Source organism: Cystoisospora suis (genome assembly GCF_002600585.1).
Source record: "Cystoisospora suis strain Wien I chromosome Unknown contig_877, whole genome shotgun sequence".
Classification (NCBI taxonomy): Eukaryota; Apicomplexa; class Conoidasida; order Eucoccidiorida; family Sarcocystidae; genus Cystoisospora; species Cystoisospora suis.
Genome location: NW_027153678.1, coordinates 24,877 through 33,619, shown reverse-complemented (window position 1 = coordinate 33,619; position 8,743 = coordinate 24,877). Strand labels below are relative to the sequence as shown.

The 8,743-nt window shown below is 54.3% G+C and overlaps 2 protein-coding genes across 2 annotated transcripts; one reads left to right on the top strand and one right to left on the bottom strand.

The window, feature by feature from the left end:
* Positions 1–648: 648 nt before the first annotated feature.
* CSUI_002099 (uncharacterized protein) lies at positions 649–3,399 on the top strand (the record flags this gene model as incomplete). Its single annotated transcript, XM_068062301.1, has 4 exons — positions 649–1,038; positions 1,453–1,599; positions 2,459–2,526; positions 2,810–3,399. Coding segments are annotated over 4 exons (741 nt in total), but the record flags the coding sequence as incomplete, so codon positions are not given.
* A 1,069-nt stretch (positions 3,400–4,468) lies between these two features.
* CSUI_002098 (duf89 fructose bisphosphatase) lies at positions 4,469–7,952 on the bottom strand. Its single transcript, XM_068062300.1, has 7 exons — positions 7,888–7,952; positions 6,422–7,473; positions 5,388–6,275; positions 5,079–5,271; positions 4,859–4,955; positions 4,698–4,766; positions 4,469–4,590 (listed from the first exon to the last, which is right to left on the bottom strand). The coding sequence occupies exons 2-7, from the start codon at positions 6,548–6,550 to the stop codon at positions 4,545–4,547; spliced, it is 1,422 nt and encodes a 473-aa protein (XP_067925720.1). The 5' UTR covers positions 6,551–7,473; positions 7,888–7,952; the 3' UTR covers positions 4,469–4,544.
* Positions 7,953–8,743: the final 791 nt, after the last annotated feature.

The following is an 8,743-nucleotide window of genomic DNA, read 5'->3' as shown; positions in this document are numbered from 1 at the left end:
TGTTGTGAGCGAGCGTGGAGCTCCAACCGCCCTAAAACATACGTTCAGTGTGTGCGTGTGTCTGACCGTGGAAAGTGTTCACCCGTGGAAAACGAACAGGAGCCCTGAAGCCGTTACCGAAGTTCGTGGCACCGGCGAACCGTGGTAAGCCGACGGTTGAGGTCACACAGGCACCTCACACGGCTCAGCGCATCACGCAGCAAACCACCTAGCAGCACAAACTCACCCGTGTAGACCCCCGGGTGGCTCAACAGCCGCTGCGGCGCAAGGCACAACAGGAGAACGTGCATCACAGGCTAGTAGGGTATCTTGTAAGGTTGCTCTGTAGACTGGTCAGTGCATTACGCAACAAATTTCGGGGCAGATGGTTGTCATCGTGCTGGAAGCTGTTGTCAATTGCAGCGGATAGGGCAGCACACTGGGCGAGAGCGCGAAACTGGGTGAGTCAAACTACTGCAGCCTGCAGTCCGTGGACCGGTGCCACCAACTCGCTAGTTCGCATGCACATGTGAGCACGGAGTCGCACAACGGCATGCGACCGCAGTGACTTGCGACTGAAACCTCCGACGTGGCGCGAGTGCCCAGCAATTCTCCTAACTTTCCAAGCCCCTCCAACGACTGTGCCCTCGAGCTGCCGTGGCGCTCTAGGTGTGGCTTTGTTGGTCCCTTGCCAACTTCCCTGTTCGCCGTAGTTGTCGCTCTCTCCATTGTTATCGCCCGACCGCTTCAGCCATGTGAAAGACGGAAACGCCAAGGGGGTCCGGCCTTGGCTGCTTTCACAAAGCTTCCACAATATTCAAACTGGAATAGCCGGCACTTCTTGGTTGCCGGGTGGAGAGGCGCTTACTGTCCCAGCCAGGTGCAACTGGTGAAAATGAACGGATGCAGCAAGAGGAAAACGCACCGTTGGCTGCATCCTTTTTTCGAGCTTCGCCAGACATTCCCCAAAATCCAGCACTGGCAGGGGACGGAAATTCTGCACAGGCTCAAACAGAAGGAGAAAGATGCTTCAGCCGTCCATCCCTGCATGGATACCTGGTGGGCGTGCGGCGGCGGCTCGTGGGGGGTTATCGCCTGACATGTGTGGTGTAGCGACACCCGAACTCACGCAGTAGGCACTCGACGTGCGCGGTCCAGAAACACCGACGTAGGCAGGGATGCTCTGCCCGTCTTCAGTCTCTGTGAAGAACAGGACTAGTAGTTTCGGAGACGTTCTACCTCTCTTTCTTGAAACACCGCTAGGTCGTGTCTCCTCTCGGCCTAGGCACGATTGGGAGCACGCGGGGGCGAAGTCAAAGTAGAAGTTGTGTTGAATGCGCCTGTCTGAGAGAGATACCTCGCTTTTGTCCGAAATTACCCTTCTTCAGTTTCCTTCAGTCGCCTCTAAGCAATGCCATTACATATAGTTGTGAATGAGTGCTAACAAGCCCTGTGGCCTGTTCTGATTCTCAGGGGCGACTACATGCAGTGCCTGCGGCGCTACCCTGATACGTCAACAGTGAAGTGCCGCGTGGAAAGCGACCGTCATACTCGCTGCCTTCAGTTGAATCGTACTTGGAAGCCCTCGGATAGTCTCCAAGCGCAGAAGCTGCTTGAAATGTACGTTCAGTCCGACAACTCTACAAATATTTCGCCCTCGGCGGTCTGTGTAGGCTTCCTGCTGCAGTTCGGCATCGCCAGTTTGCTTACACCAGCGTCTTGCGCGTGCAGCGTAATGCTGACGTGTACTGGGAGATGTAGCGGGATGCCACGGACTTGCGCTGTCACTCTCCTTCCCCTCCCCAGATAGGAGGCGGACTCGCTCTCAGTTGTCCCTTGGTTTTTGTGATACTTTTCTAGCCGTCAGAAGATATGAGTGAGAGCTGACCACCAGTCCACCGAGCCGCCTAACTTCGAGGAAATTCTTACAGAGCTGGACGCTGGTGTTTGTGTCAGAGTGCAAACTTGGGTAGCGGGTGCGTGTTTGTTTCACGAAAGAGGACGCTACCACATGCGCACCCCAGGGGACACGAGCAGGCGCAGGAGGAACGCGGGGATGTCGTGTCTGCGGGCGGCAAGTCCGACTGTATACTTTGTGGTGCTTGAGCGGCAATCTTACCACGCACTATGTACGACACGGCACGCCGAAGTGTAGCAAATTGATTCGAAGTGATACAGCCGTTAGCTGGGACAGCCAGCTCGTGAGATTGAACGGCTCCTGGGCTCGAGCCGTCGGAAAGGCTCGACCCGCGCGCTCTCTTCGGAAAAAGGCGTACCTTGACCGGACTCTCCACACCTGGCCAGCTCTCATTTCTCAACCAGCAAACAACAGAAGTTCACCACCGGCCCGGATCCACGAAGGCCGTTCCTCATGGCTCACAGAGGAGCGTCTCGGTTCTGTGTTGGACTCAAGAAATGCTCAACTGCAGGTTCCCAGGAGCTAAAGTTGAGTTTGGTCTTTGGCGGTTACTTGTTTCAGGTTCCATGTTTTCAATGAGACATCTCGGTTCAAGTATGGCCGCCCGCCTCTGCAACCGCTTGTTCGAGGTGAGCTTCAACATTCACGGGGAGGTCCAAAGTTTTTTTCTTTCCTTGAGAATTTACTGACTACGACACCTGCAGGTTGCTTCACGCTACTCATTACGACTGGATCGGTGGCCCTGTGAATAGCCCTTCCTGCATCAGTCGTGGGGAGCATCCACAGGGGGACTGATCTCCGCGTCACTCGTCCCGAGGTAGTTCTACTTTCCCCGGAAGCGGCAGCTTGCTCGGTAACACCTGTCAGAGTCCTGATAATCGGATGTTACGCACAACCCATTTCGTGTGACAGGCTGTGTCGTCCCCTTCGCCGATGCCAATGACTCGGTCCCAAGGAGACCTCCGGACTCAGGTGGTCATCGTCCTCAAAGAACTCTTTCGGAAAAGAAGCCGTGGCCCTCTGCTGTGACGCCGAAGTCTCAAAAATAAGGGCTTTTTTTCTTGGCAGTGTCAGAAGACGTGGGATCTGTCTGTCGTTCACGGAATGTTCTTCCGCGAGGGCAAGTGCCACGCTTGTTGATTTGCCACGGCCCTCCCGCCGGCTGTGGTCTCAGTGGACTTGTACTGCGGCGTACTTCACCATTTGCTACAGGTTCCTTGTGGTAGATGGATTCCGCTTAGAAAGCGGCTGTTGCGGACTGGATTGTGGCCTCCGCTCCAAGATCGGCATAACAGTCAACACCAGCTGAAATTTCTTTCGGAGCCTCCCTTCGGGATGACTGTAGGGGCCGCTGTGCCGTGCCGAGCTGTTGCTTGTGAACGCTGTGCCACTCAGCACATCGCAGGAACCTTGAACAGTCTAGACAGAAATGTGACCAGTCGTCGGTGTGTCTTTTCTGCTGCTTTACCTCGACCCGGTGCTGCGCTTCCTTGGATTGCTCGCCACGCTTCTTCGTAAAACTATAGTAAACGTAATGCTCTAGGGCATGCGTGGTGTCGGGAAGGCAGATCTCACTGGACAGTACAGGGGTGATAAGACCGGCATGAGTACAAGCATCAAAACGCCAAGCAAGTTCTCGCGGCAAAATAATCCCTGGGGCAGACTACAGCGTTCAGGGCCTTCGTGAGTGCGTGCGAACAGACACCTAGTGACCACTGAGCAACTCATCATGTTGAAATAACTGATCCCATGATGGTGAGTCGGTCAAAATAGGCGGCTGCAGCAAGACCACAATCTGTTTTTCGAACGGGCCGCCGAGCTTAGGTCACTCAACCGCTAGAGGTCTGTCGGCCCGGTGACAAAGGGCAGCAGGCTAGGCCTGCTCCGAACAGTGGCAGGGTACGAAACCGCTCACATTTGGCGAGATATATAGACGACCTCCACCATTCGCACAGCGACGATAAACGGGGGTCAGTCTAACTCCTCAAACTGAGATGCTGAGTTGGGAATGAGGCGTAGTCGTGTTCCACCGATGACAATAGCCAAGTTCGACAGTAAATGGCCAGGTGCAGCTGTGGTGTGCAGCTGCAACTACAGTTCCTGCCGGTGTTGTCAAAATCAGTGTCAACCTCCGCCGAAGACTCCATTCGTTTTCTTTGAACTCCCACTGTCGGCTACAGCTAACAGAGTTCTATCTACCTCGGCTTTGTACGAAAGTCGGAAAAGCGAGTAGTTTGGAGGATTGAACCAGCCCAAATGACACCAGATACGGCAATGCCAGTGTGGCTTAATCGCCGCCGAAACTCCATTCTTCTATAAAACATTAAACCTCAAGAGGCACGATCGACACTATAGCAGAAAAAACATTTGGTTTCCCGTAGGCTGATGCACAACAATTACACAGCAAGTCACGAAGAGAACGTTGCGATGAGTAGCTGCGTCGCAAGCAACGGGTTCGAGTTACCAGCTGTGTCGATGTGAGTGTTGCCCCTCACACCGTGGAAGCCAAAGAAAACGCCGCTACACTTTGATAGCAGACGTACAGTCCGTGCATGAGAACAGTAATCAATTTCCTGACAAACCCAAACGACTCCTCATACAGCTTAGGTTCCCAACCCCGCGGGGGCGATTTCGGCTTCGACCAGGACTATTTTCCTTGAGTGCTGGGGTTGAAATAGTGAATAACGCCCCATCTGAAGGCATGAAAAAAGCCACCACCCACACGAGTGTCAAGCAGGGACTCTGCGCGGACAGCAGACACCAAGTGGGATCCTTGCACCTGTTTCAAATCCAAGCTTACTTGCCGTTCACCATCCAGTTGGGGTCGCTCTCCTGGGCTTGTTTCTGTTTCTCGTTTGATATACCACAACTGCAAAAACAATCAGAGCACGTCACACCGACATAGATCGTCAGCACGAGAATAAGCCAGGCGGCTCGGTCCTTCCTCCGCAAAAGTCTTACGCTATATCTGCCTTGAGTTTCCTCAGCGCGAGCAAAGGGCATGGCATATAGCCGGCAACCTCGGGAAACGGCGTGTCGAATGGCCACAAGCGGTCCCCTGCACATGCAAGCAAAAAATGCAATCACAATTTCCGAGTCGCCTCCCCGACAAGACAGTTCACGAGACCACGCTCTCATTGACTTCACCCCCACCTCTCCAAAGCAGTGCAAGAAAGCTCACCCAGAATGCGTCTGTAGTTTGCGTCACCTTTGCTAATCAGGATAGCCGCCTTGTCGCGAAGCTCCTCGTACAAGTCTTTGGGCATGTTGGAGTACTCAAAGGGCATACAAAAATATGTGCTTGCTTTTACTTCCCACTTCCCAGTCTTAACGTACGAGAGCCACCGATCTGCCAACTCGGAGAGCTCAGGCCTCTGCAAGGAGACAGGTCACAGGTGTGACGTATAACGCGATGTAAGGGGCCAGCAACAGTCATCAGGAGCACACCAAAGAACGAGCTAAAGACTAGATTCAGCACCCCCCGGCGTACCTGGGACGCTCGCTGCTGCATCCATTGAAAGGTGAGATCGAAGTCCTTTGGAAGGGCATCGCTCACAAAAATCGGGTACTGCTTGACGTAGAAAACCACTTTGTCGACGACAGCGTGCTCGATAAGAATGCAAGCCAACCACATATCGCTGAGAATCTCAGATCCCGCGTTGTCAATGAAAAAGTAAGCAATTCTCTCCTTCTCCCGGTTAGCAGCGATCCGTTGTAAATCATCGTGGAACAATTCAAAATCGTCCGCAAGCAGACACGCCATCTCATCCACATTGTCCACACGGGGCGAAGATGCACTGGTCTCCGGTCCTTCAGCCTCGTCCTCCTCATCGTGCGAGCAGGGCCATAAACTAAGGTCAGCCGAGTTCCCTTCGAGGGCGCCGAGGACTGCACTCCGTAGAGCGGCCTTAAACTCCGGTTCGCACTTGGCGTTTCGTAAGCGGCTGAACGCTTCCGACAGTTGGAACAGAACCGGCGAACACCCTCGGAGAGAAGACAGCTTTTGCTTTTCGAAGGGGTCATGTCCGGTTGCAAAATGATCAAACGCATGCGAGATTCGACGGTAGAAAAATAGTTCGGACACCAGCCATGGTGCTGAAGCCCAGGTGCACCCCTGTGATATCCACTTGGCCAGGACATCCTTATTCCAAAAGTCTCGGTCAGCCTGCTCGACGCAAAGGCGGTAGACCCGGTTGGCATCGTCCCCGCTGCACTCAGGAAGATTTCGCAGAGTTGTTGTCGTAGACTTAGCCATTTCGCTGTCCAGTGCTTGCAAGCGACGTAAGGATTCAGGGTGAGAGGCCAAGAAGGATGCATTCTCGTCGAATGTGCGTTTCAAGATCTCCTCTCGAAGACGCCGGTTGATTGTGTCATATGACTGCAGAAAGAGAGAACAGCGTGCAGTCACATTACCAAAAATCTTGAGAAAAGTAATTCTCTGTCCATGGACAAAAGCAGAACCCCCGTTCAAGCGCAAAGTGAACCGCATGATCGAGCGGGGCACCGTGAAATATAAGGCCTTACCCATGTCCCTGGTTTGTCGGAGTGCACCGCCGGCGGGACAACGGCCTCTGCCGGCCGGGCGTGGAGCAGAGAGTGCATGGCCGCATACTGCTGGAGTAGTTGATCACTATGTGGTTTCGGAGCAGCCATCCTGAGGGACCAAAATAATGCCTAAGACGAAAGTGTGGTCAGGCAAGACACCTCTTAGTTGGATGCTTCCTCGTGGGCTTCCTGATGGTCTTGCTGAACAGCTTCGTCTACGGTTGGCTGGAGAATATAAATCAAGACAGGCCTGCACCAGTTGAACATGCACGTGAGAATCGCGACGACAAGAATACTCGACAGTGAAAACACAAGAAAGAGAGAAGGAGCGAAGACCCACAACAGGATGCCCAGGGCCAACAAAAATGGTAGCAAAACCCACAACCAGCGAAGAACTGTCAGAGGCGCCATGAGCCTGCGAAGGTGACGAGGAGCTCTCGGAAACTCGAAAGTGAACGGAAAATACTAAGGACAATTTGCCGTTCTGGAGTCTAGCAACAGCCCGTCTCCGGATGCAGAAAATGCAGGATGGGATTGCAGCTGCCCAACGAACGAGCACACATGACCTCGAGCATGAAACGCTCTAAAGGAAGTGCGCGATAGACGTCACAGGCGACGCAAGAAGAGGAGAGCGCTCTCTACCAGTGTGAAGACAAAAACCGTCGCTGGAGACCTGCCGACTGACTTTCGGGGGAACAGAACTAAGACTTGGCTGTCTCTTAGAGCTTGCCGTTGCTGTTATGCTTACACGTGATTTCCCTCCTCAGCGTCGTACGTCACTGCCCCGCGAATCCTCACTGGCCGTGGACAAGGGCATCGACTCCTGCAGGAGCGGGGACCTAGCAACGCGACATTTGCTGGCGGGGAACCACACGGTTTGCCAGGGGGAGAGCCGTGTGCGTTCAAAAGGCAGACGGGCCTGGTGCTAGATCTTGCCGTCCCAGGAAAGGTTCTTCCGAAACTTGAAGGTCCGCATGCCAGAACGCACATGTGACGGTGCATATCGGACAAGTGACTGGTTCTGGACAAATCTGCAGGAAGTCACTCGTCCGCCACAGAAAATCACGCAGAACAACGAGCATTTTCTGGTAGGGAGCTGTGTTCCAATAACAGCTTCCTGCTTGCATGCTGCTGGTGAGCGGGATGCGTGTTGAGCCAACTGTCCTAGCCTTCACAGCCACAGCCACGTGTAGACGCCATTCACGCCAGGCGGGTTGCTTCCAACTAGTATGCGATACGTTCAAAGGGCTTTCTACTGAGTTGTTTAGCAGCTTCCAGCGTCATCCTCGTTGTTATCTTTAGTGGGGGGGAACAGCCCTGGGGCGGGCGCGTCCTGTCCAGTCGAAGGTGTGCCGGCAGCCTCGATGGGAGTTGTTTGTAGTCCTCTGTTGCCTGCTCACTTCAACACTCGTAACACTATGCTACGCTTCTCCGATATCCCTTACCGTTTTGATGGCGGCGTTCGAATTCCGTTTCAAACACACTAGACTACAAACATACTACAGGGAACTTTTTACTGGAATGGCCTAATGCCACCTGGCTCCCGACCTTCGCTGGCTACCCAGGGACGTCCCGTCTGTCTTCCTCACGGCAATTTCACGACTTCAAGCCATTCGTTCGATGAATAGTAACAATGGTCATCAGAACTGACAGATTTTGACTAGTCGCTCCTTTGGCGTCTTTATTCCTTCCATTTGTCGCCTACCGTCCCGCTCCAGGTGACCGTTCCGGACTCCGTGTGCTACTGCACCCGCCGGGTGGTTCTTCCCAGCGCCCCTTGCTCGGGCCTCCCGAGCACAACGGCAAACAGTCCCTCGGGGGCCCAGGTGGTTCTCAAAGGCTGCCCCAAGAATTCCCCAGGAAGTATTGACCAGCCAGGAGTTCACTACGGCAGCTTTACCTATCGCTCTCCCCAGCAATGACCGTCACGTCCCCCTGTCTCGGCCGTGACCAACAATCACACGCGATTCCGCCGCTCTCGACTGCCAGCTCGCCGCCCGGACAACAATGCGACGACGTTTGGGTTTCGAGGCCGGAAGCCGTCCGGTGTCTCGAAGGCTGTGTGTGTAGCTACCCCGTCCTCGATCTGGTGGTACTTTACCTCTTCGGTTTCACGGCCAGCGGGCCCACATTCTGAGGTCTCTATGCTGCGCTCTTTACTGTTCGACTGCAAGGACAATGAGTCCTCTGTCCTGTACCTATAGGCGCGCCCCCAACTGAAGAGCCCCTGCAGGCCGCTCACGTTGCTGCAGTCAAAGCTGCGGTTGAGAACCCGTACTCGCCGGAACGCCCCTACGGCCC